The following is a 26571-nucleotide window of genomic DNA, read 5'->3' as shown; positions in this document are numbered from 1 at the left end:
CGCCTCACACCCCTCCCTTATTCCTCCTCTCAATATACTCCGCAAACTTAATGAAAGCCTCCGGCGCATCCGCCACCCCCATAATCACCTCCACCACAACCAGCCCCTTCCCCTCGCCCACCCCCTCCTCGCCCAACACCTCCTCCAACTCCCCCCACGTCTCCGCCCTCCTCACCCTCACCGGATACCCCGCCTCCCCCACGGGCGCCCCAAAAAACCCCGCCGCCTCCCCATACCTCCACGGCTGCACCTCGTTGTACCCCGCGCCGAACCCGTGAATCAGCCTTTCCACCGCATACCCATCGTTATTCACCACAAACACCACGACATCCAACCTGTTCCGCACCACGTCGCTGACCGCCTGCGCCGTCATCTGGAAGCTGCCCTCGCCCTCGAACACGATCGTGCGGCCGCGCCGGTCGCCGTCGCGCTGCGCCAGCGCGGCGCCCTGCGCCGCCGCCAGCGCGTAGCCGATGCTCAGCCAGATCGCGGAGTTGATGAGGGTGGTGGATGGCGGTAGCGGCCCGAGCGTCTGTCCGCCGTAGGTGCAGGTGCCGGTTTCGGTGAGGAGCACGTCGGCGGGCCGGAGGAAGGCCGAGAGGCGCGGCCAGAAGGCGCGGTGGGTGATGGGCGAGGAGCTGGGCGGTGGGGGTGGGAGGGCTTGCGGCGCCGCCGCTGCGCTGGCGAGGAAGGGGTGTGGGGTGGGGAGCTGGATCGCGGGGGCGCTGAGCTGCTTGAGGAGCTTTTGGAGGAGCGATTTGGTGGATATGGAGGGCGGTTTGGGGGAGGAGGTGGGGAGGGAGGTTTCGGTGGGGCGGAGCTGGATCGAGTGCCGTTCGAAGGTTATGGTGACTTGGGGGTTTGGCTGGGCGGTGAAGCCGAAGGTGTTGAAGTCGGAGTCGAGGGGGCCGAAGCGGAGGACCAGGTCGCAGTCTTGGACCCATTTTTGCTGGGCTGGGTCGCCAGCGAGTCCGGAGAAGATGCCGTGGAAGTTGGGCAGTGTTTCTTGCACGATGCTTTTTCCGAACGGCGTGGTCAACGTCGGGAATTTCGTCACCGCCACCAGCTCGTTCACTTCGTCCCGGATGTCGAAGCGCGCGGTGAAGCCGTCGACGAGTATCAAGGGCCTCTTTGCGCTCAACATCCTGGTAAGGACCTCTCCAACCATTCGGTCTTCGAAGGCTTCGTCATGGCCTGGGATGGAGAGATCGAGCGGTGACGCAGGCGGTGCCACTTTCGCGGTAACCATATCCGTCGGCATCTCGATGTAAACTGGGCGGCTTTGCAAAAGGCATTCCTTCAGCGCCGCATCGATGAGCTGAGCCGCCGTGTTCGCGTCGGTGAGATTGGCTTGGGCCACCGTGACGGCCTTGTACATGTCGGCAAAGACCCTGAAGTTGCCGTCGCCCAGCGAGTGATGCAGGCATGCACCCGCGTTCCGAGAAGCGCGTGGAGGCGTCCCGACAATGTGTACCACGGCGGCCTTCTCGGCGTAGGCGGCCCCGATGGCGTTGATTGTGGAGAGCTCGCCAACGCCGAAGGAGGTGGCTAGAGCGGCGATGCCCTTGATTCGGGCATATCCGTCCGCAGCGTAGCCGGCGTTGAGTTCGTTGGCGTTTCCGACCCAGTGAAGACCGGCTGGTTCAAGGTAATCCAATGCCGTGAGATTGTAGTCTCCAGGGACTCCGTGGACAGAGCCAACGCCGATTTCGGCAAGGCGTGTGAAAAGGTATTGTGCTAGGTCGACTTGATGGTCCATTGTGGGAAAGCTGGGGAATGTGTGTATGGGACCAGAGCAAGTGTTTCATCAGATAAAGGAAAGACATTCTCATCATGGGAGGAATGATATACTTTCATTGCGTGAGCATCGGCGAAAGTTGTCCGACTGGACTACCCCAGACTCCGATTACTCCGATGGCTCAGGAACTCGGAGAGATGACGGAAACATCAAACGCTGTGGCGTGGCGGAGACTTTATTCCATCGCACTAGTGATTCGATTTAATCTCCATCGCTTCCTTCCAAATCCTGGGAAGCGGCCCATCGGGGCCGTACAACGGATCACACTCGGGTATCGGGACATTCCCAGCCTTCTCCGCGAGCTCTTTGGTTTTTTCCGGAGTGTCTTTGCACCAGTGGAGGTCGAACCGAGCGCCCTTGTGATCCTTCTCCTGGTGCAGCATCGGAAAAGCGTGTTAGCGCGCTTACTCCGATAAGAGAGAGAAGGAGAGAGAGAGAGAGAGAGAGAGGTACCCCCGGATACAGCCCGATATACTCATAATCCCCCTCCGACTCAACCGAGCAGTGCGAAATGCCAGCCTATCCATCCACACAGTCAGCCCATCCAATCCGTCCCACCGCGCGACTGACTCGCGGACACTCACCGGCAAAACGAAAACATCGCCCGCCTCCGCAAAAAAACGCGTCCCCTTCCCCTCCCCGGGTTCCCCCTCATCACCCAAATCCGCACCACCCACCCCCAACATGTACACACTTGACCCCCTTAATATGCCGTAGCATTCATGCGTGTTGGCGTGGAAATGCGCTTTCTTAAACGTCTTCCACTGCCCGCCTTTGTACCACCCGTTCGGTTCGATGGTGGAGAGGATGGTGTCCGGGCTGTGGTCGTCGAGCAGGGCGCGGCGGTAGACGATGATGGGGAGCGGGGAGTTGGGTACCGAGGGCGTTGGATTGATCCAGAAGGTTTCGGGGGTGACGACTGTGGGGGCCATGTTGAGGGCGGGATGGGATCACGGTGATGGGAATTGGGGGTATTGCGGACGTGCAGAGATAGATCGGACAGCTGCTGCCGGCTCAATAGGTTGGGGATATAAGTACACGAACATGATGCGATTTTGGAGTGACGTAGGTCCGCGTGCTGGGTGTTGCGGAAAGGGAAATGTAATCCCCGCTGGCGGGGGAAGATAGGTAAATGGCCGGTCGAGGTTTGCGGGGCGGGTCGCGGGGTCGCGGGGTTGCATCCGATGTAAACCGGATGGGTGCCCGGAACGTATGTACGAGTCGGTTGCGTATCCGATTTGCCGCCACTCGGGATTGCGTTCCGAGCATGCCTGATAAACCATATTCGCTCCATATTGCCATCTTCTTAGGTTTCCCTTAGCAGCCTTGGGTGGAGGAAGACGCTATCGCCCAAGAGTGTACAATCGTAAGCTGTATGGAGAAGACCGCCGCCGACGCCAACATCCAGTCTGCAAAGATTAGGTTCAAATGCAGGGTTAACGGCCAAAGTTGGGGCTCAGCACAGAAGACCTGGAGTCTGGATTCGACAGTGAATCAGACGGCTGAAGAGACATTGCGATCGAGGTTCATCGTGCTCGCCACGGGCTACTACGACCACGACGAACTGCTGCAGGCCCGCATACCCGGCATCGACAGCTTCACTGGCCCCTTCGTTCAACCGGGATTGTGGCCGACGGATTTGGATTGCAATGGCAAAGACGGTGTCATCATCGGATTGGGCGTAACGGTTATTGATGTCCTGCCAGCCATGGCGAGCGAAGCAAAGCATATCACAATGTTACAGAGGTCTCTCAGCTACGTCATCCCGATACCGATGGAGTATTGTTTTGAAACATTTGCCCGTGCTTGGATTCCGCTCGGCTTGCAACAAAAGCTGATTCGGCTGGAGTCGGTCATAACGCCTGTTCCCTTCAGTAAATTCTGCATGCCCCGCAAACTGATGAAGAAGACGATTTTATCGCTCTTGGGGAAAGACGCATCACTCAGCCCGGACGTAAATCCCACTAACAGCCCTTTGGAGCAATAGATGTGCATGTGGCTCAACCTACTAGGAACGACATAGTCTTCAGCTACCTAATCTAGTATAAGGGCTACAAGACGTACGATCTTTTGCCTAGCTTGCAATCGCGAGGCTGAGGCGACTCATAGAAATATGGGCCTACGTGGGGCATATGCACGTCAGCCTAAATTCCTTACCCCATTGTGGATATAACTACGTGTCTATCGTGGAATGCACCAGGGTCGTAGGAATTCAAACCAAATATTTATATAAGCTCAGGCTCGACACTTTACCGTGGTTGACGTCGCCTGACCCGGCTGCAGTGCGCGAAAGTCCAAAAATCGACTCTGCATTGTGTGAACTGCACTTGCATAGCTTTGAACGGAATACACCAAAAGGTTCTTTACTAGTGATGTCTTTTTCAACTCGCGCTAATGGGTTACAGCATGTCTGAATCATCCTTGTTGACATTAAAGGAAGGAGGCACTCGGAAGAGGAGAATTAGCAAATCTCTGAACGTGCCGGCCCTACCAAACGTCCTCGCCGTACTTTGTTCGGTTTTACTTACGACTCCACCGCTCTTTTACCTTGTCATCAACGGCTGTCGCGGCTTCGCTACCGAGCTGCATGATCGTCCTTGCATATCTGATGGGTCAAGCATGTCAACACTATTCGCCGTCAGCATGGCCTTCGGCAAATACAAGTTTGCTACTGTCAAACTCATAGATACGTTGTGGGACATCTTGGTAGGAAGAGGACTTCAAATCGTGCTGATGATTGGCGCATTGAATGTATACAACATGGCTCTTTTGAGAGCCATGGAGAACTACACGGCGTCCTACGATGTTTTCCTGGAAACCAGAATCAGACAGAATACCTTTTCTATCTGTTATGCTCTGGTGTATGAGCTGTGTAGAAACGGGAAAAAGCACCACCAGCCACGACACGTCAAAGGTATACTGGCCGCAATCCTTGTAACTACTGCCTACATTGGAATTTGGCCGACCCTCACCGGCGCAATGTCTGGGTATACGCCTGTTTTTAGAGTCATGATGGCGGCGTGTGATGATTCTGCAATTCCAGTCGACCATTATTCAAGCTCGAGGGTGATTTACGATGGAAATAGGATCGAGATACCGAAAGGCGACGACGGGCAAGGTGGAACGAGCCTATGGAGAGACACGGTCCTCACCCTCTCAACTGAGGGCTCGGCAGGTTGGACGGTATCCACATCGATTTACAACTGTGGAGATGGCTCCCAGATTTTGATCCTCCCAAGTCGCGTCAACGTTGACATTACCACATGTAATGTGTTCAACCCCAGTCGAGCGTTTGTTCTGGTCTTCTAACCATTGTCAAAAGATATGAGGTTGTATTACGTTGACAGCCGGTATCCCAACAATGGGACCGATGTGCCATCCATGCTCAACATCAACGGTCAATATGTGCATATCGAAGCACCGTTACTCAACATCAGCACACAAGTATACGAATATAACGGTAAAGCCTACGATGCGGGCTATCGGAGCCTCAACCAGGTCTGCCAGCCTACGAACGAATATCAATGGGGCTTTTCATACTATATCGCACTTGTATGGTCTATTTGCAACTTGTTGTTCCTATCTCTTTTATATGGCCTGTGGCTAGACGCTTGGAGAAACAGCCGGGTGGTTCAAGGAAGAAAGAAGAATGGTACATATCGAGCTCTACTTGATCTGGGGTGTGCACTGCAGGACGAGATTGGGAAGGACAGCGCTGCGAATGACACGGAGAAGGAGCTGGAAGTGAAGCTGTCCAAAGCCATAGGTGGGCTGTTGGTACCACAACATGAAGAGAAGGTAGTTGGAAGCTTGTATGAGGTTCCTCGGAGTGAGAGTGGATCCGAGCAATGTGCATGTGATGATGGGGAGAGACGTAGTGCAGAGGAGCGGTCGAAAGAGCAGAAGAGGAAAACGGCACAACACTTCATCATAGAAGCATAAAGGGCTCATCAAGATTTTGCTACCCACGTAATCAACCAGGCTTTCAGAAGCCCGCTCGTCATATGGCAGATGTTGGAAAGAGTGTTGTCTTCTCTGGCCTGCCGGTCGAAGTGGCTTTAGATACTTTGCTGCATGAAAGATCAAGTGAACGCGTACGAATTAGAGATGGAGCGTCTCTGCCAGGAAGAGATGTTTCCGCTAGTGAGGAAGGATATCCAGTTCTTCCGGGCCACGGGTTGCGGGAGATGTAAAGATATCAAACCGGCCATGAAATGTCATAGTGCAGAGAGCTCCGGATTTAATACTCGATTCTGCAGGGATGGATTTCTATATAATGCTTACGACCTATGCAGAGTATTAACTTCCGAAAGCGCATGCGCCGAAAGAGTAGCCTATACTCGAACGGGAGACTTCTATGTTGACAGGGAGGCATTTACGCGATGAAGCCGTAGCGCCTCCTTTTATGATCAATTTTAATGGTGACTATGCTTGCTTTGAAGTCGCCGTTTGCCAGGAAGGCCCGAGAAATGCATACAATTGGTGCCGCAAGCAGATTATAGCCATTCAGACTGGGTACTGGTTTTTGAACGGGCAGTGTGGCTCAGGTTCACTCGAGCAGAAATTTGGATGATGGCTCGCTAGCAAGGGTCAACATTTTACATCCCGATGAGTCCCAACCAGGATCTCGAACATGAAGGAACATTCCTTTAGCGCCTCAACTCTAAAAAGATCACAACCCATGGGTTCCTCATTGCACTAAGACTTGTTCTTCAGCACACAGATGCTTCCAATAAAAATCTTACTCAGGTTACAACCGGCCTTGCTCAGAACCTCGGGAGTTTACGTGCCTGTACGTTACATGGCCCCGCTACGCCTTCCTCCTCCGGAAGGCGGGCGCGTGGAGCATCTGCTCCGAAAGCTCGTGTTAAAAGCAAGGGACGGGCGGCGGTGGGATCGAGCTGCTTGAAACACAGCACGAGGGGGGACCAAACGCGCTCACCGCTCTTCTTTTCGGGGGAGCGGAAGGGCTCAAATGCCGCGGTACGTCTGCACGGTTACACGTGTAGCGTGTGCGACTGTATCTACAGGGCGGCTCGAGGTCGAAGTCAGCATATTCTCTGTCATGTTTGCGTTGAGGTCAGCAAGGGGAGAAAGCATCCTCGCAGCAAACCGGCAAGCAGGCAGTAGCGCCATCTCTGTGAATCGATCGTCCGGGCAGCCGTGCGAGGCAACGTTGTACGGCGCGGGCGCATGTGCGTGGCGGACGATACTTGGTCTCAGACAGTCTGGCTCTTTCTCTTTTTTTTGCGGGGTAAGGAGCAGCACCAGAGGCACAGGCAATATGTCATACATATCCTGCCTGCAGCCACATGCAGACGCGGGTTGTATGTACGTTGCTTCCCAGCCTCGTTTCGACCCGACGAACTTCGGCTGGGTCTTCTCGTGCTAGTCGGTCCTTTGTGATATGCTGTCTCAGACTTTCTCTGGGCCATTGCTACCACAGATGCACCGTCCCCGCTCTGGGCGAATGCGTCATGTGGTCGAATGTCGGTCAGTGGCTGGAGAGAGAGGTGTTCCGCCAGGTAGTTGCGGCGTGCGGAGGTTCTGATTGGCTGGTGTGCTCACGACAGATGCGCCATCTCTTTCCGCGTCGGAATACTTGGGCCGGCCAAGTGTGCGCTAGCTTGGCATTAGGGTCTCCTGATGGCCAAGACTGATCTCCGGCTCTTCTTCGTACGAGCGTGACCGTTGAGCAGGGGGCGCTAGTCAGTAGTGAGCCGAGAGCGCACGTGGGGACTCGATAGACTAGTTGATTAGGTGAGAAGGCACGAGGTGTAGATACTATTGATGAGAAAGCATGACTTGGTGGCTCGCTCGCTCTTGACTTTCATCCGTGTACCGAACGACCTGAAATGCCTCAAGCATGCATGTACCGGGAATCTCTTGTCCTTGGGAACGCCATCTTGGAAACCTCAGGCTCAACAGGGATTCGCGATTATAAACGATCCGATAAAGTAAGCAATCCAGGGTCTGCGCGCGCGCTAAAGGGAATACGACGAGCTTTCCAGACGGTCGTCTCAGGAGGCTATGATTCAAGAGCCCGCGTCATCTCCATCCCGGCCGTTTCCCTGTCCACGCTGAAGATTCGGGAGGCGACCTTCCTTCTCCGGCAAGTTCATTTACATATATTCGGCGCGTACATATAGGGGCTCGTTTAACGTCCCGCTGACCGTTGGCCCCCACTTCAACGCCGGCGGCTCCACCATCGGCCCCGGATCTGCGCGCGCTTTGATTCGGCCGTGGCTTTTGGCGGTGCCTGCAGACGCGGCTGATGCGGGGGGAGGGGGGAAAGCGACGCGACGCCGGCCAGGAACACGGCCAGCTCCCGCTGCTTTCCATTGGGCGGACGCGAGATGAGTGTACGTGAGCAAGCGCAGAATCGAGGGGTGGGACCGACTCCTTTAGCGGACGTTTTGCTCGTTGAGCGCCGTCGGCCGGCGGACCGTCTGACTGCAATAATGGCGGTGGCTAGCAGAGGTGCAGACAAGGTGCGGCTGTCGGCCACAAAGTGCCAGAAACTGGGCGGAACATCGGATGCACCACCAGGGCGGGAAACCCCTCAGTGGAGGCGGCGTCCTTGTTGGGGCGGTGCAGAACCTTAGGACATGCGGGCGCGGGGATCCTGCGCCTGCTTCCCTGCTGCGGCGGTCGAATCCGGTACATTGCGATCTGCAAGTCTACCAGATGGGCCCGCGTTGCAGGGCGCCCCAAGAATAGCATGGCAAAGCGAGGAAAAGCCAGAGGCAAAAAATATCAGGATTTTGCACTCGACCCCCGCTGTCGTGGGCGCACTGCAGCCACTGGTTTTGCGCGGGCGTTGCGGCTGTGGCGCCAGAGTCGTGTTTCTCCGCGTCTTGGTTCTGGACCGGGCTCCGGTTGTGGCGCCATGGCCGGCCTCCTGCAATGACGGCGAGCCCAAGGGGTCCACCAGCCTCGACCAGCTTGCAGCGATCCACTAGCCCCCGCACGCCGAGCACGCGTCCCGAGCGGAGAGACCGTGCTGCCTCTGTGCTGGCACTCTGTTCTCCTCCTTCACCGCTTGGGTTGCCTTGTTATAGCCCGCGGGCCTGTCAACAGTTGGGCACATGAGTTAGATTACCGAAGCATAAACAACATCCTTCCGCCCCGATCTCCCTGGCGCATTTGGAGTCTAGAGGGGCCAGCGCCGGGCGGCATGGTACCCGCACGCGTGCATCCCACGCCACGCCGCATCACGGCAGCCGCTCCAAGAACGCCATCCCATGGCCAAGCTGCTGCAGGACGTGAACCCTTGGCACCTGCCACATGAAGGCCTGCCATTGCATGAGGGTACACGCACTCGCATCCTTGCTACCATGGAGCCGGCCTTGCCGTGTGCCCAACATATAAGTCTGCCTGCCATGGCTCCTTCGCACCCAGTCTCCGCAGACTTCGTACGCCGGGAGCACCCTCTGTCCCACTTCAACCGTTCTTTTCGAGTCTGATCCCACCGGCAACATGCGAGTCTCGGCGGCGGTTGCGCAGCTGTCAGCACTGTCAAGCTCCCCAGTCGCTGCGCAGTACTACACCAACACCACGACTGCTCCCGTAGGCGCAGCCACTCCCTACCAGGTGCAGACCCCGCCGCTCGACACGCCATGGACGTACGAGGTCGGCACCCATCCGTGGCCGCAGTACCCGCGGCCCCAGCTGTGTCGTGAGGCCTGGAAGAACCTAAACGGAATCTGGACCTTTGAGCCCGCACCCGCCTTCGCCGCCGAGGTGCCCGCCGTGCCCTCTGGGCCGCTGGCACAGGAAGTGCTGATCCCGTCGTGCATCGAGAGCGGCCTGTCGGGCATCCAGGACCTCAACACCACCAACATGTGGTTCGCTACCTCCTTCACCGTGCCCTCGGACTGGAGCGGCCAGAGCGTGCTGCTCAATTTCGAGGCCGTCGACTACGAGGCCACCGTCTTCATCAACGGGCAGCAGGCGGGCTTCCACCGCGGCGGCTACTTCCGCTTCACCGTCGACGCCACGCAATATGTCAATTTCAACGGTACCAACCAATTGTGAGTTTGTTTGTTTGCTCAACGCCCCACGTCCCGTCGGGTAACTTGCTCGATTCGGAAGAAGAGGCTGGGGTGACTGACCGGGGAACCAACATGATCCCAGGCACGTTTACGTGTTCGACCCGACGGATGCGCCCGGCTACGAGATCGCAAGGGGCAAGCAGACCCGGAACCCCAGCCACATCTTCTACAGGCCCTGCAGCGGCATCTGGCAGACCGTGTGGCTCGAGCCCGCCCCCGCCGCTCACATCACCCGTTTGGACGTCTCCGCCGGTGCCGACGGCAACGGTAAGTAGCAAACCCCCGTTCAGCGGCCCTGATCCAGAGGCCCCGTACGAAAATTTCCCTTCCTGACCCCGAAAAAATACAGTCAATGTCACCGTCTTCAGCTCCACCAACAGCTCTCAACCGGTTGAGTTCACCATCCTGCAGGACGGCAAGGAGATCGCAAAGCAATCGGGCACGTCGGGCTCATCGTTCGACCTGTCAGTCGACTCGCCTGCGCTGTGGAGCCCGGACTCGCCTAACCTGTACAACATCACGGTGACGCTCGGCGACGACGTCGTCTCGAGCTACACGGGCTTCCGCACCATCACCACCGGCACCGTCGACGGCGTGCGCCGCCCGCTCCTCAACGGCGAGTTCGTCTTCCAATTCGGTACCCTCGACCAGGGATTCTGGCCCGATGGCTTGTATGTACCGCCCACTCTCGAGGCCATGGTGTTCGACCTCCACCTTCTGAAGGGACTCGGCATGAACATGGTCCGCAAGCACGTGAGTTTCTCCTCGCTTTCCCACGGCTATCGTGAAGATTACCACGTGCTAAACACGAGCAACGAAACAGATCAAGGTCGAGCCCGACCTCTTCTACCATGCCTGTGACACGATTGGCCTCATGGTCATCCAGGACATGCCCAGCATGCTCCCGGACAGCGGTGAAGTAAATGCGGCCCAGCAGGCCGAGTGGGAGCGCGAGCTGCACATCCTGGTCCAGGAGCACAAGAGCTACACGTCCATCGTCACCTGGGTACATGGCTTCCCCCCCCCCAACATGCCCCTACCTTCTAACACCCATCCGCGTGCTCAGGTCATCTACAACGAAGGCTGGGGCCAAATCACAAGCTACTACCCCGAATTCGCCATCGCCGACTGGATCCACGCCGAGGACCCCTCGCGCCTCATCGACGCCACCAGCGGCTGGTACGACCACGGCGCGGGCGACTTCTCCGTAAGCAAAATCAGACCCCTCCCTCCCTTCCTTTCCCTTCTGCAAAACCCTGTGACGGGTCCGGCTGACAGACGAATCACAGGACAACCACCACTACGCGACTCCGCAATGCGGCTCGCCCTTCTACTCGATCCCGTCCTCGCCCTACGACCCCAACCGCATCGGCTTCCAAGGCGAATTCGGCGGCATCGGCCACAACGTCTCCATCGAGCAGTACGCCGCAACCCCCATCCCCATCCCCCCCCCCCTTTTCTCCCTCCAAACTCACAGTTTTCCTTTCTCTCTGTAGCCTCTGGAACGTGCAAGAAGCCATCAACACCATCAACCAAACGTACGAAATCTCGGAGAACCTCGACGCGTACAACTATCGCGCGCGCGTCCTCTTCTCCGAGCTCGAAGACCAGGTCCAGATGTACGCGTGCAGCGGCGCCGTGTGGACGCAGACGACCGACGTCGAGGGCGAGGTCAACGGCCTCGTCACCTACGACAGGCGCTTGCAGCGCGCCGACGAGGCCCAGTGGCGGAAGGACATCCAGTCGTTGTACAGCGCCGCGGCGGGCAGAGGCGGCGCGGGCGGTAACGGGACGAATGCGAGGGGTTAATGGTGGTGTTTTAATGTGAGGGCTTGCTGTGGGTGTTGGCTTTTTTATTTTAATTTTTTTCCGGTGCGGGTTGGGGGGAAGGGTGAGTAAGTAATGATCCAGTCGGTGGGCTGGAGAAAAAAAGGAAAGCTGGTTTGGGCGGGCCGTAGATCTCCCATATAGAGGGACAGCGAGTGTTATGGCGCTGGTGAAGAAAGGCACGAATGAAAAGATTTCCGAACCGATATGGTGGTCTTTGTGGTGCCGAGGTAACTGTGGACCCCGTCTCAACATAAAGCAGTCGGAGCATCCCAGTTTACGGTTGACATGACCGCCGGTAATCCTCGTACTGATTTTCCGTAGGATGTGAGCAGCGAGTGTTGATGCGCTAGTCCGGGCGTCTCTCCATAAGTAATTGTGGCGCTGTGGGTCATGAAAAAAGACATTTGCCTACGGCGATTGTTTGTGTTGGTATTTGAAGCCTGGAACAACCTTACTTCATCAGTAGCTGAACTGGATATAAAACAAGACAAATGCATCCGGAAATGGAATTTCGCCACCCATGTAGATGGGTCAATTTCTTTCGCCCTCTACTGCGGTGTTGGTCCGTAGAGTGGAATCGACGCCTTGCAACCTGTGCCTACAACTTTTTTTTTCCCTCCTCATCTACATTCCACCGTTAACAGTAAGGCATGACGTAGTCATGAGCGTTTGTTGTTTCTTTGGATATCCACAGGGCTTGATGGTGGCTGAGGGTCGGGCCGCACTGAAACGCGGTGGGGCGCAATCATGGGGGTGGCTTGAATCAAGCCCCACCAAGCATATGTGAGACTCCCTTACACTCCACTTACCCTAGCGGACTGCCTCGCCGAATGCATAAGTATCTGTGGCAAAGTCCAGATGTCTCGAGGACCAAGTTACCGAGCTTCCTCGCCGAGACTACTTGAGCTCGTTATCGTTAAAGTTTCTTATTTTGCAGCGCGAGCAGTCTCCCCAGCAACAGATATTACCCAGAGGTAGGCCTTCTTCACCTTCTCGTGCAACTGAAGCAGAGTTCAAGGATAGACTTTCAAGCCTGACTTTGGCCGCCTCCTGGCAACTGCTTCTCCTTTAACTACGCCGATCCCTCCAAGAGATTTGCACGCGCTTGTTCCGCTTCTATAAATATCTGCCGACTCAGCCTTGTCCGGTCCAATTTGAGGCGGAAAGGCACACCGCGGAGCACTAAGCGAAGTTTGAGGCTCTTCAACGCACATGGGAAGCCTCAGGGGGTTGAACAGCAAGCCAATCGAAAGCGCCGATCTTCTATGACCGTAATCTTGCGACCCTAGATTCTATTTCCGAATGCAGCTTCGCCAAGCACAATACGAGCGAACGGGACACGCCGCACACCAACTACTGCTAGCGGAGTCATTTGATCTTTCGAGCGCTTCTCAGGCAGGAGCATCGCGCTGGTGCTGTACTTAATTACAGCACACGCTTGCCCGCCGCGTGAATCGATCCTCATCACGCCCGCCGTCACTCTTTCCCTCGCTCTTACAGCACCACACACTCTCTTGTCTATTTTCCAACTAATTACATTCTTTCGAACCAACCAAACATCCCAAAATGAAGACTTTCGCTCTCATCGCTTCCCTCGCCGCCTACGCCGCCGCCCGCCCGGTGCCCGAGGATAGCACGACCTTCAAGCTCATCGCCACCGCCCCCGGCTCGCCCATCGACGCCCACTACCTCACCGTCAGCGGCGGTGTCTTCCACCTCGGCAAGGAAACAAGCTCCACCTGCGGCAACATCGCCCCCGTCTTCGAGGGCGCCCTCGCCATGTACGGCGACGGCAAGGAGAACCAGCAGCAGAGTAAGCCCTCAGAGAGAGATGAAAGTAAAAGTAAGACGAGTCTGGCTGACTTTTTTCGTGGCAGCCTACGTCGACATCTCCGGCGCCGCCAGCGGCGCCCTGTCTTTTGCGAGCCCCGAAGTCGCGGACATGACGCCGGACCAGATCGCGGACAAGTTCGCGCAGTCCGCCGACGGGAAGCTGACGTATGATGGCGGCAACTGGCTTGCCTGCCCGCAGGAGGTGGAGGGCCAGTACATGGTCTTTGCGGAGAAGGCGTACGAGGCGCCGAAGGAGAAGTGCACGGCCTTTGAGATTGCGACGAAGAAGGTTCGGACGCCGAAGGTTGTTTGTGTTTATCAGTGAGGGATTGGACTGGTTTTGCGGTTTGGACGTGCCGTCGATGGTTCGACGAGAAATACAGCAAGGCTTGTCAGGCTCACTTTCTCTAAGGATAGGCCTGGAGAGCCGATCACTGCAGGAGATTTGCGTGTTTGGGAAAGTGTACATTTTACACGGCTTACCGTTCACCCCATCAGTATTACACAGCCAAATAGCCTTTAATGCAGAAGATCAAATAATTTGTACGTCATACTCAATCATATTTGATTACAGCAAATTATAACTTTTGAACATTGTTTATTGCCCGCCCTTTCACGCCTACAGTTCCTATAATCCTTGGAAGCAGCAGCCCTGAATCATGGCCGAAGCTTCTAATGCGGAAGAATATAATCAGATCACAACACAATTCGAAGGACGCGCGGGCCGCAAGTACTCGCATCTCTCCCAGGACATCACTTTCTCCCCGGCCTTGCCGCTTTGTGAACCGTCGCCGCCGGACCCTCCGGAGACATAGGTACGTCGTCGGTCGAAACTCGTGGGCCATGACTCCTCGACCCGCTCCTCAACCTCATCAGGACACAAATCCCCGCCGCAATAACCAAGCCACCCACAACGCAACCCACCACACCACCCGCAATCAGCCCCGCATTGGACGAACTCGAATCACCAGCCGCATCAGACGGTGCAGGCGTTGCCCCTAGCAAACATCAAACATCAGCATCCACCATCCACACCGACGACGACATCACGCGCCTCCACACGCCCCATCCATCAACTCACCTGTCTCACCCGCAGGCGCCACCGCCGTCCTCTCCGCCGCCCTCGCCAACACCGCTCGATCCGGATCGGCCACAGCCGTCGTCGCATCCACCACGACGCCCCCCTCACCGACACCAACCCACCTCCCCCGGCCGGCCTCCTCGCAGCACCGCTCCCCCGACCCGTCTCGGTCGCAGCAGAAACTCCTGTCCGCGCACTGCGTCAGCAGCACCACGTGCGCGTCGCCGCCCATCGACTCGCCGTCGACGCACAGCTGGACGCACCTTTTCGCCTGCCAGGTGCGGTCGGTGCAGGAGCCGGCTTGGCAGAGGCCGTCTAGGCGGCTGGTGGTGGTGGCGGTGGTGTCGGGATTGCACCACATGGAGGCTTCGTGATCATCGTCGTCGTGGGCGGAGGAGGAGGAGGTCGTGCAGGGGAGGTGGGGGGTGGTGGCGGGGCTGGAGGTGGTGTTGGAGATAGGGTTGCGGTCGGTTCCGTTGGGGAGGACGCAGGAGGCGCGAGCCGGGACGACGGCGGGGGCGGAGATGGTTGTGGCCGGGGGCATACTGTGATGCGGAGTGGGGAGTTGGCGTCGTGGATGGTGTTTCTTGGAAGTGCAAGTAGAAGAAGCTGGAGAGTTGCAGTGCCGATGGAGCAATCGAGGAAAGCACTTCTTGGCTCTTGGGGGTCTATATGTCTTTTCCCGCTCGGGCGGCGGAAGTGCTGAATATGGCGGTGACGCTCTAGCAAGCGGGGGATAGATTAGGAACAGCCAATCTGTTGCGCGATACTGTTACCCTGACCGTTCCGGGGGCGAGCGTTCCGAGTGCAGCCAAGCCATTTTTCCAAAAGCGAAGACTAAGACATACATGCGATACGCCATTATGATCTCGCGAAAAGTACAGTCCAAGTGCATCCGTTTGTTATTGGCTTTGACCTCTACGAGAATTGCTCAGTGAAATGTAGGTATCCAGCATTTCCTACGCCTGGATTAGATATCAAAAATCAACACATATGTTGGAAGCTCCGCTGAGATGGCCTATAAGTCGAGAGATACACTAGCGGTCAGCGCTTCCCTTCCCCTCTTGTTGTGTATCGCTTCACAAAAGACTTGAAAGGGAGGTTTCCATTGACATCGAAACAAGCTTCTCAACACGTTGACGGATTTGTAGCTTATCTGCCTTGTCAAGCGGAACACGACGCATTTCCTCCAGTAGTGCTCTTGGCTCTACCACATGCATTGGTAGGCTGAAGCCTACTCTTATCAGGTACCCACCGGAACCGGCTCCGAGGAATGCAATCGTGGAAAAGGGGCTGAGCACTGAGACCTTAGCCTAAGACTTTGAAGTGAGACATCTATCACCGATAATTGATCGCCGTAAATTTGCTAGATTTCCCCGATGGGCTAGCGGACAACTCTGAACCAGGAGGGAGTTGATGTGTCCACATTCAAGTGCAGGCATTTACCCACTACTCTTTGTCCGCTCAGCTGTTCTAATTGCACTATGAATTTAAAGTCACGCCATGCCAATGCGACGAGGTCACCGACTAGAGTGCAGCGTCGGGCAAAACCCCACGCTCAAATTCCCCTCATTGGTCAATCGTTTCGCCTTGTAGGTGCTTCGCGTTGTTGTTGTTGTTGTTGTTGTTGTTGTTGTTGTTGTTGGCTCGCGTCTGTTTGGATCATCGCTGCTGCTCTTGTAGCTACAATTGGCAATTTGGGGCCCAGTAGACGACACTACACGCCACCGGCACTCTACGATGAGATATATTACACGCAACAAATTACCTCCGACAGAGCAACGCCATAGCATAATCGTGTTTGATACGGTATTACCACCACGGGGCGAATTCATATCCAGGGATATACTATAAAATGAAGGGCGTTCAACTCATCATGTGATCATTAATCAAGCCTGAAAGGCGATCACAGCGCCCGCCCCTCCCATCGCTGGGATGCCGACTCGAAACTGTCTGTATCTGCAACGACATGTAACGGCGGGGCCGGCCGTCGTCCATTGGGGTGGCGTCGTGTGGCTGATGCACCCAGGTGGAGAAAGGACCCAGCAGAGCGGGATGGGACCTGCGGCAAGGCTTTCCCGGGCACAGCCAGTACAGGTATCATACGAATGAGGAAGAAGACCACACACAGACACATGCGTCAGGAGATCGCCGACTTCAGCTACCGCTTTTTGTTCCATGTTTCGGCGCAAAACCACGCATTTTCGCAGAGGGTACAATGGGAGAAGGTCGATCGTCCCGATTCTCATCAACATCATTCATAATCGTTTGACTTGCGTACGTAGAGGAGCCATGATGGCAGCACTCCTTACAGATCAAAAATGACCGTGATCTGACCACTGCCGCGCAATTCCTCCCCCTTCCACACTTCATCGACCGTCCGGGTCACTCATGGCCTCGCTTCACCCAATTCTCTCCAGCAACCAAGTATTCAGATTTTCAACCACTCAAAGGCAGGTCTGGCACCCACACCCGTGATCGATGGCGCAGACTCCGCTGCAGCACTCGTCCGGCTGCAGGCATTCGACTGAATTCTCCAGTTAATATTTCCACGACAACAGAAGGATACGTAAGAACTGACCACCGCGAGCAGAGCATCTTGGCTGCAACAACCCCAAAGACTCCGGAGCCGACTCCGATGGAGCGGCGAGAGCGGAGGCAAGGAAGAGGGTGAGGACGGAGAGAGCGAAACGCATGATGGCAGATTGGTGTCGATGCTTTTTGGATATTGGAGGAGATGGCGGGATGGGCTTGATGAATTGCGTGATTCTGGTGCAGAAGGCAGTGGCATTTTTATATCCACTCGGGGAACCGTCGACCGTCGTACGTACAGGTCACGCCGGCAGGATCTGGACGTATGGAACTCGACACCATACTCTACGAAAACCTCGCACCGAAAGGATCCTGCAGTATAAACCATCGACCCATCAGCGCTGGATGAGTCGGGGTCCTGCATGGAGAGCTGTTGGACTGGACCGATGCGGTGTCTTGTGTGGTGCCTGGAACGAGAAGTGCCTTCCCCAACTGGACAAACGCTGTAGTGCATGCGTCTGCTTTGAGACTAAGGCTTACATCAGCATCCTTTCACAACCGCTTCAGGCGTCCATCTCTTGCAGCATTTGCCCCACCGACTACACGTACTGCCTCGTCCAGCTTGCATCCTTCTTGTCCGATGCGGGCTCCGTGTGCTCTTGCCCTAAGCGCGATAGGCGCACCGAATGGCGGAGGCGGTACAGGGGAAAGAATGTTGGCGCTATCCCCGCCGGGAGCTTCGGGAGCGGGGCAGCTTTTTTTTTTTTTTTTTTACGAGATGTTGGACTCTGAAACAATCCAGAATGAAATATGCATATAGACATGGTCGAGAATAGAGGAGGCTCCGGAGATGCGGGTAGTGTAGTGACGTGGTCGGGAACAAGACTTGTACATGATTAAAACCACACCGCGATCTGCTCCCCGCTGCGGGAAGATAGTGCTGCTGGGCGTGCAGGTGGGACGGCGGTAAAATATACATTTTGCGCGGGGAAACATACTCAGGTCCGCTTCTAACACTCTGATTGCAGTGCCGTATCGGCATTCGGTTTGGCAGTGAGAGTGCCGCATTGCTCCAGTTGCTTTTGTTTTTCGTCTGAGACTGGAGATCGATTTAGCCCCCAGATCCGACAGTCTCCGCTGTCTGTGCATCCCCGCAGTAGCCTTCGTGACGGTGATCCTTTCAGATGTTGATCACCACGTATTGTACTTTAGCCTCCAGTACACCCCCGTCGAATCCCGGGCGGGGTCTCAGCGTCTCAGCCCCCATGCTGTCAGTCGCTGCCGATCTATCCGGCATCCGACACAATATAGCCGGTAAGTCTGGTCCATCTCAGGTCATTGGTGATGAATTGATCAATGTGTTGGCAATTTATAGGGTCGAGATGCAGTTGAAAGCTGACAACGGCACCTGTCGGAGTTCTCGGATAGGCAAGCGGTGATTGACATGTGTCAGCGCCGGTCAGGGCTATAATGACTGACCCTGCAATCATAGGTCGAGCAGAAGTCGTGGCCGCATAGGTGCAACCTATTGACTCCATCGTTCGTGAGAAGCAACCCTGCCTATGAACGATGGATCGTAGCCAGTTGTGGTGCGGCTAACGACGTGTCCGGGTGGCATGCCGTACGGATCGGGAGTCTGGCCGACTGAAGCCTCGCGCTGATTGGCCGCAGACTCAAGGGCTCGGCGCCGAATCCGATAGTCCAAAGGATATCCCGTCAAAGTAGACGATTGGGCAACGGTTCAAATAGTCAATGGTCTTTGTGGTAAGTATAGTTCTTGACACGTCCCAGCCCGTGCATCCACGAACCAGATTATCCTGAGCCCTGAGGATGGGGAGCCGTCGGAACGGGCTCAATCGGCATAGGACTTGATTGAAAAGGTTGAAAAGGGCAGCAACTCATGCGGTACACATCAAGGAGACAGATAAATTCTGGTACTTGTCACTCTGCCGTTATATCGATGCCAAACGGTATTTCTCCTCCTACCAGCCCGCCGATGCTACAGCCCTCTACTGTGTATTTCGCTTCGCAGCCATGTATTTGCCCGCCACATCTTTGCAGATGGCCGCCACTGTATCCCCACTAAGCAACCCGAGTACGGCGACGTCGACACCTATGTTTTTCAGAAACCAAGTCCTGAGCTCGACGGCCACGAGCGAGTCCATACCCAGAGACAACAACGAGGCATTTGCTCCAGCAGTACCACGCCCCATCTGCAGCATCTGCTCGAGAGTTTCCAGAAAAGCCTCTTGAATCAGAGCCACCGCATCTTCCTCGGAGCCTACCTCATCCAGCCTGTGCTTGACATCCCGTACAGCCAATGGGCCAGAATCACTGCGCTGCTCAAACGCAGTGGCTTCGTGGACGAAGTGTGAGAAACGCGGGTTGGAGTAAAAGGGCGGCCGGCGCGACGTCGCATCCGGCGTGTCCACGAACGGATCGATACCCGATATGATGTCCCAATTACCTCGGAACCCGGGATCGCTGCTCACGACGGCCTCGGCGAATAGGTGGTGCAGATCAGTCTCGGCCATGGGGTGGTACATTAGTTTCCGCAGGTGGTCTTCGATGTGCCGACCCGCTCGTGCCACGTACCCGATGTCTGCAACCATGCCGATATGCATGATCGAGGCGGCGAGGCCGCGGCGTCGGCGCTGTGCTGCCAGGCCGTTCATGAACAGGTTGGCGGCGTGATAGTTGGACTGGCCCGCGTTGCCGAAGACGCTTGCGAGAGACGAAAAGAGGATGAAGAAGTCCAGGCTGTTGGGCTCGTTGAACAGCTCGTCGAGAATCTTGGTGCCGTCGACCTTTGGTCTGAGGACATCGTTCAACGAGACGGCATCCGTGTTGACGAACAAGCCGTCGCTGAGAACCATGGCCGCGTTGCACACACCGGCGATGGCCGGCATGGTATCGCGGACCGTGTTGTAGACGGAATGCACAGACACCTTGTCCGATACATCCATCTGGTACACCCTGACGGTCGCGCCCAGGGTAGCCATCTCTCGCAGCCACGAAGCGTCTACGCTCGCACTGCGGCTGGCAAGGGCAATGTGACGAGCGCCATTGTCGATCATATAGCCGGCAAGAGACCGGCCAATGTCGCCAGCCATGCCGACCATGAGATATGTCTTGTCTGGCTTGAAAAGGCCGGCGGGACACAAAGGCGGAATGGCAACTTCGAGCTCTGTTTTTTCCCAGTGCACGACGTAGGGGTAGTTGGCGCTGCTATTGAAGGACCCTTTCAGGTCCTGCACATCGATAAGCGTTTCTCTTGCTGGTTCTCCAAGCGGATATCCCACGGCTTTGGCGAGAGCCTCATCGAGTGAGACGCCCGCTACAGAAGTGATGATGCCTGTACAGTTTCTGAACCTGTAGACAGCAGATCCTGGTAGTAGGCATCGCGGTATTGTGGATGACGGAGATGAACCCAGGTCAACGAAGCACCTGACAGTCCTTGGAATGGACCTGCGAATTGTACGCTCACAGGCCATGTTGTGAAGCTGTAGACATCCTCCGACCGATTCGGAGACTTTCGAGGTACTGAAGAAAACTCTGATGCCTTGGGCCATTGCGCTGTATCGGAGCGCTCTGACGAGCTGTTGGGGAGCATCATGAACTAGTAATGAGTAATCGAGAGGGGCGAGCTTCAACAACTCGAGTGCAAGAGCGTGGCTAGCTATGTCAGTAAGCAAGGCGTAACCGCTGGAGTACCCATCTGGCAACGATATGTGTTTTTCCATGCCGCTGATGGCAGAGGCGGCGGTGCTGGATAAAGCAACTGCTGGAGCCGAGTTTCCACGTATTTCGCCAAGGCAAAGCGTGCAATCTTCCGAGAAGGTGGTCGAGTATTGCACATCAATGACTGTCCTGTCCGGTCCTCCTGGTGTCATCGTCTCCAGCAAAATCTTGGGTGAGTAACGGCCCAGCGTGTCGATCTGGACACAGGCATCCTCCGTGGAGACGGTCTTCGTCACCAAGCGGCGTTCGGCGTTGAAACGTCTATTCACAGCCTTGTCGGGAACAACACGGGGGAGAAGAAGCTCGCCCTCGTCTAGGGCTACCTCCGGCTCAATTGTCCACAGCATGTCGTGCTCTGAAACTGCAGTCTCGCTGGAGAGAACCAGCCGGAGAAAGCACTCGACAACGGTAGTCGCCGTGAGCTCAGCGCGGTTCCTCACTTCCAAAAACTGAAGTGTGAGGTTGGGCATCTCAGTGAGGAGAGCACGCCCAATGCCGACAGTCATCCTGGACTCCGGATCCCCTGCAGTGGCCCACAGCACCGCCTTAGCACTGCTGAACAGCCCCCTCAGCTTCTCCAGTCTGTCATCAGTCATGGCGTCGGCGAATAGCGGCCGGTTGAGCTCAGCCAGACAAATGACCGACGTCCCCGGAACCAGCGCATCGGCATCAACAGCATCAAGGCCGTCAACCACCACGATACGCTCCTTCCACGCCCCAAGCAACTCCTGCACCGCCCTCACCACCTTCAGCACCGGCAACGTCTTCCCCCCCACAACCACCACCCGCTCCGGCTCCGGCATCCCCGCCCCCACCGCACCCAACGGCTCTCTCAGCATCCCCACCGTCCCATCCACCGCCTGACTCACCATCACCGAACACCCATGCGCCCTCGCATCCGGCCAATCCCTCACCACAGCATCCACCCCGGAGAACCCGCCCCGCCGCAACAACCCATCCCACTGCACATCCGACACGAACGGGCCGCCGCTCCTGCCCTCCTCCGCGCCGAGCCACCACCCCGGCAGCCCCCCAAACACGACGAGGTTCCGCAACGAATCCGCCGTAATCTCCAACAGCACGAGATACCCTCCCGGCCGCAGCAACTTCCGCACGTTCGCCACCGTCGCCGCAAGCTCCGGCGTCGCATGCAGCACGTTGGCCGCGACGACGACGTCGTGCTGCGCCCCCGGCCCGGCTTCGAAGCCCTGCTGCCGCGCGGGATCGCGCGATATGTCGAGCACGCGGAATGCCATCTTGTGCGCGTGGCGCGCGAACCTGGTGGCGGCGGCGCCGAAGAAGCCGGGGGAGACGTCCGTGTAGGTGTAGGCGGCGTAGCGGGGGCCGACGGCGTCGAGGATGGCGTGCGTGGTGCCGCCGGTGCCGGCGCCGATCTCGAGGATGTGCGCGCGCGGGTGCTTGTGGGTGATTTGCGCGACGAGGCGCGCGACGGAGGCGTTGGACGCGGCGTTGCCCCAGCAGGAGGTGTAGAAGCGCGGGAGCAGGTCGTCGGCGAGCATGTGTTGGAGGATGGGCGTGGAGGTGCGGATGCTGGGCGCGAGGTGCGTGGAGACGGCGTGGAGCATGGCGAGGTCGATGGAGTGCGGGTGTGCGGCGTGCAGGGCGGCGATGGTGGAGGGGGTGTCGGAGTGGAGCCATTTCGATGGGACGAGGGCGTTGTGCCCGCTGCGGACCCGGGAGAGCGCGGCGGAGCCTGCGGTGAGGAGCCGCTGGTGGTACCAGGAGATGGTGTTGGTGTCGTCTTGGGAGAATGAGTTCACGAGGTCTTGTAGGTAGAATAGGGCTACGCGTTCTATGGTGTAGAGCAGCTCGAGATCTTCCGCATGGGCATTTGGCTTCTGCTCCACTGCGACGGATGCTTTGTGGAAGATGTCGACGTCCCAGGCTGTCTTGGCGAAGAGGAGACGGTCGTTGGCGGGAGAAGCTTCGGCAATGGCTTTCAAGCGCAGTCCCTGTACTTGGATGCTGGAGCGGGCGCGGGTGGGATCGAGGACGTGGACGTCACCCGCGAAAGAGGACGAGGAAGAGTCAGTGATGAAGGCTTCTATGTCCGCCGTCACGGCTGGAGAACTGTAGTCATGGCACGTAGTCGGGTCGACGGTGATGCGTTCAATGGAAGATGGTAGGTATGTTGTCCAGAGGGCAGCATTGGTGGCAGGAGAGGTCAGAGCAACAAACATTGCCTGGAAGGAGACATCAAGGAAGGCTGGGTGGATCATGTACTCAGGTGGCATGTCGTGGTCCTGCCAAGTAGCCGATGCTCTACAGTGGTTCCGCCTTCTCTCCGCACGCACCATACTCCGGAATGGCCCGTGATAATTCAATCCGATATCTGCAAGTGAGTGGTAGACGCGATCGATGTCTACCGGGTTGAGGCCCTGCGAAACAGGTTCGGGCGGCGGTAGCTCCTCGCCGGTGCTTTCGCCAAAGTGTATGATAACGGTTCCGCAGGCAACCTTCTCAAGCTGACCAGCCGCTTGATCAAAGCATGCGGAAGTAGAGAACTCTGCTTTGAGGATATCCTGTCTGCTGCTCTCTCCCCAAGGCAGGTCCTCATTGACCACCCGGAGTGCGAACACAGTCTCAACTCCTGGCTGATCTTGACCTACGACCATCGCCTTTTGAATGGAAACGTTACCCAGTTCGAAGAGCCGGACAGCACGATCGCCAGCCAGATTCCTCGCAGCCTCCAGCGCCATGGCTACGTGCCCTGTAGCTGGAAATAAAGCCTGGCCCTGGAATTCGTGGCCGCGGAGCCAAGGCAGTTCACTGAGGCGCAGAAAGTTACGCCACCGCATTTCGTGATCCGAGTCATCAGCCATCCTGCGGCCAAGCAATTCGTGCGGCTTCTGGGGCCGAAGACGGAAGTTTCGGGAGATGCGGCTTTCCCTCCAGTGGATCTTGTCGTGCTCCCAGGCATACGATGGTAGACCCTTCAGCACTGCCGGCTTCGCTGCTCCCGGGCCTTGAAACGCTCTCCGGTAACCGGAGAAGTCCACAAAGGCTGGTCCAAGGTTGGCCCACAAGAAGCCGATGCCACTGGAAAATGCTGCAACTGCATCGTCTCCGCGACGCATGAAGCCCGTGTATGGATGGGGTGATCCAAGGGCTGACTGGAAGACCTGTGTGGCAGGGCCTTTCAGTGCCGGATGCGGTCCGACCTCCACAGCCACATCGAATGCATCTCTAGATACAGTCGTCTCCAGTGCCTGGGAGAACAGGACGGGTTTGACCATGTTGTCCACCCAGTACTGTCCCGAAAGGGTCTCGAGACTGCCATTAAGGAGGGATGCATCGCCCAGAACGCTGGACATCCAAGTGCAGTTCAGCCTCGGCTTATTTGGTCTGATTTTGCAGGCCAGGAGCGACTCCAGATACGGGCCAGCACAGGGCAACATGTGATGCGAATGATAGGCAGTGTCAACCTGGAGCTCCCTGGCAAAAGTCTTGTGCTCGTCGAAGACGGCTTTTGCTTCCATAATCGCATCTGCGTCTCCGGAAAGGGTGACGCTGGATGGTGCGTTGCTGGCGGCAAGGCCGATGCGCCCTTCCCACTGCGGCCGAGCACACAGTTCGAGGGCGGTCGCGTAAGTCATCCCAACGGCCATCATTCCGCCCTTCCTGCCGTCTTTGCCCTCCGCCAGCTTGGCATGGAAGCCTCTGTAGTACGATATCGCCATGGCGTCTGCGGCGGAAAGTACCCCTGCAGCATAGGCAGCAGCAATCTCTCCCGACGAATGACCCACGACGGCGGAGAACTTGACACCTGCAGCTGTGGCGAGACTCACCATGGCAATCTGAAGCGCGGTACAGAGAGGCTGACTGAAAGCTGCCTCAGAGACATGCGACGTGTCGCCGGCAAGTAGCTCCGCCTTTAGTGACCATGGCGGCGGATCGGGTAGCCCGGCCAAGAACGCCTCGCAGTGTTCGATGGTCTCTCGGAAAAGTTGACAGTGCTCAATCAGCGCTTTTCCCATACTGGGCCATTGTGCACCTTGGCCGGTGAATATCCCGAGAACTCGGGGCGTCTCGTTCGCATTTCGTGATTCCGTGCGTGTCACCGATCCGCTGTTGGACTCTGGCTCGCAGGCGGTCCTGAGGAAATCATCCATGTTTTCAACGATCTTCTCGCGGCTGAACCCGGAGAAGTAGTGCTTGACTGGGAATGCCTTGCGTTTCTCTTGGAGGACTGAAGTCAGAGCTTCGAGGTCCACTGACGGGTTCGACTTGATGAAGCGGGTGAATCTCCTGATGCTTGCATACAGAGATGATTCGGTCCGCGCGGAGAAAACCAGAGGCCCTCGAACGTATCCTCTTGCCGGATCTCGGGCTATGTTGTTCTTCTCGACGTCGTAGCTCTCCACAATGGCGTGGGCATTGGTCCCACCAAATCCGAAACTGTTGACACTGACGCGCCGAGGTCCAGTGGAAACCTCCGGCCAGGCAATGGGGTTCCCCAGGATCTCGAGGTTCCGGTAAAAGGGCCCAACTGCTGGATTGAGCGTTGCGAAGTGCATGTTGGCAGGCACTGTCCGATTCTGGACAGCCAGAGACGCTTTGAGAACCCCTGCCAGCCCCGCGCACCCCTCGAGATGGCCGATAACGGTTTTGACGGAGCCGACATACAATTTGCTCTCTTCGTGCTCCCGGGATGTGGGGAAGAACGTGTTGGCGATCGCTTGAGCCTCGATGGGGTCGCCTGCTTGCGTTCCGGTCCCGTGGCATTCGAAATACTGGCACCGGTCCGCCTCAGGGTCCAGTCCAGCCCCGCTCGCTTGTACGTCTCTCGGATGAGCGTTGCCTGGGCTTCTGCACTTGGCATCGCGATGCCCTTGGTACGCCCGTCAGAGTTGACGCCCGTCTCTCGAATGATGCATTCGATGTCGTCGCCGTCTGCCAGGGCTGCACTCAAAGGCTTCAGCAGGATTGCCGCAACACCCTCGCCTCTCGCATATCCGTTTGCAGATTTGTCCCACATTCGGCAGCGGGATTCGGGCGACAGCATCTGCAGTTTGCTTTCCATGATGTAGGTGGACGGGTCAAGCAGCATGTTGGCGCCGGCGACAATGGCAGCGGTTGACTCTCCACTCCGAAGGCTTTGCACTGCCTGATGTAGGGCTACTAACGAGCTCGAGCAGGCCGTATCGACCGTCATCGATGGTCCCCTCAAGTCGAAGACGTACGATATGCGGTTGGACATGATGCTGCGGGACACGCCGGACGCCGCGTATGTTGGCATCGTGTCCGTATCTCGCATTGTAATGTCCCAGTAGTCACCTGTCATGAGGCCAACGAAAACAGAGGTCAGAGTGCCTTGCATCTGTTCCATCGTGTAGCCTGCGGCTTCGAGCGTCTCGTACACCGTTTCGAGTAGGATACGTTGTGCAGGGTCCATTGAAGCAGCTTCCAATGGATTGGTGTTGAAGAATGCAGCGTCAAACACGCTGATGTCTTCAGTAAGGAGGTAAGACTTGCTCTTGACGTCAGTGCTTCCATGGTGGCCCTTGTTCGAGTTGTAAAAGCTCGAGAGCCTAAGTCTAGCATCGGAGAAGTCCTGTAGGACGTCTCGAGGGTCGCGAAGCAGTCTCCACAGCTCTGAAGGGGACGACGAACCACCGGGGAATCGGCATCCCGAGCCGATGATGGCAATTGGTTCCGAGGTTGGGGTCATGATCCTTGAA

General features: G+C 56.9%; 8 protein-coding genes across 8 annotated transcripts; 4 read left to right on the top strand and 4 right to left on the bottom strand.

Annotated features, from left to right (window-relative positions):
• Positions 1-4: 4 nt before the first annotated feature.
• Positions 5-1759, bottom strand: BKCO1_1000578 (pyruvate decarboxylase; the record flags this gene model as incomplete). Its single annotated transcript, XM_020269990.1, has 1 exon — positions 5-1759. The coding sequence occupies one exon, from the start codon at positions 1757-1759 to the stop codon at positions 5-7; it is 1755 nt and encodes a 584-aa protein (XP_020135162.1).
• A 227-nt stretch (positions 1760-1986) lies between these two features.
• Positions 1987-2730, bottom strand: BKCO1_1000577 (cupin domain protein; the record flags this gene model as incomplete). Its single annotated transcript, XM_020269989.1, has 3 exons — positions 1987-2169; positions 2252-2317; positions 2383-2730. 3 exons carry the CDS (start codon positions 2728-2730, stop codon positions 1987-1989), a joined length of 597 nt encoding a protein of 198 aa, XP_020135159.1.
• A 443-nt stretch (positions 2731-3173) lies between these two features.
• BKCO1_1000576 (fad-containing monooxygenase) lies at positions 3174-3785 on the top strand (the record flags this gene model as incomplete). Its single annotated transcript, XM_020269988.1, has 1 exon — positions 3174-3785. The coding sequence occupies one exon, from the start codon at positions 3174-3176 to the stop codon at positions 3783-3785; it is 612 nt and encodes a 203-aa protein (XP_020135158.1).
• A 656-nt stretch (positions 3786-4441) lies between these two features.
• On the top strand, positions 4442-5740 carry BKCO1_1000575 (uncharacterized protein; the record flags this gene model as incomplete). Its single annotated transcript, XM_020269987.1, has 2 exons — positions 4442-5063; positions 5121-5740. 2 exons carry the CDS (start codon positions 4442-4444, stop codon positions 5738-5740), a joined length of 1242 nt encoding a protein of 413 aa, XP_020135161.1.
• A 3537-nt stretch (positions 5741-9277) lies between these two features.
• Positions 9278-11661, top strand: BKCO1_1000574 (glycoside hydrolase family 2 protein; the record flags this gene model as incomplete). Its single annotated transcript, XM_020269986.1, has 7 exons — positions 9278-9831; positions 9935-10119; positions 10202-10605; positions 10676-10858; positions 10919-11059; positions 11142-11272; positions 11349-11661. The coding sequence occupies 7 exons, from the start codon at positions 9278-9280 to the stop codon at positions 11659-11661; spliced, it is 1911 nt and encodes a 636-aa protein (XP_020135160.1).
• Positions 11662-13248: 1587 nt separating this feature from the next.
• Positions 13249-13840, top strand: BKCO1_1000573 (cell wall protein; the record flags this gene model as incomplete). The annotated part of the gene is made up of 2 exons (XM_020269985.1): positions 13249-13495; positions 13560-13840. The coding sequence occupies 2 exons, from the start codon at positions 13249-13251 to the stop codon at positions 13838-13840; spliced, it is 528 nt and encodes a 175-aa protein (XP_020135155.1).
• A 428-nt stretch (positions 13841-14268) lies between these two features.
• BKCO1_1000572 (uncharacterized protein) lies at positions 14269-15140 on the bottom strand (the record flags this gene model as incomplete). The annotated part of the gene is made up of 2 exons (XM_020269984.1): positions 14269-14513; positions 14597-15140. 2 exons carry the CDS (start codon positions 15138-15140, stop codon positions 14269-14271), a joined length of 789 nt encoding a protein of 262 aa, XP_020135154.1.
• Positions 15141-19137: 3997 nt separating this feature from the next.
• BKCO1_1000571 (polyketide synthase) lies at positions 19138-26561 on the bottom strand (the record flags this gene model as incomplete). Its single annotated transcript, XM_020269983.1, has 2 exons — positions 19138-25589; positions 25625-26561. 2 exons carry the CDS (start codon positions 26559-26561, stop codon positions 19138-19140), a joined length of 7389 nt encoding a protein of 2462 aa, XP_020135157.1.
• Positions 26562-26571: the final 10 nt, after the last annotated feature.

The sequence above is a fragment of the Diplodia corticola genome (genome assembly GCF_001883845.1).
Source record: "Diplodia corticola strain CBS 112549 chromosome Unknown scaffold1, whole genome shotgun sequence".
NCBI classification, from domain to species: Eukaryota; Fungi; Ascomycota; class Dothideomycetes; order Botryosphaeriales; family Botryosphaeriaceae; genus Diplodia; species Diplodia corticola.
The sequence above is the reverse complement of the archived record's forward strand: the minus strand, read 5'-3'. Positions and strand labels throughout refer to the sequence as shown.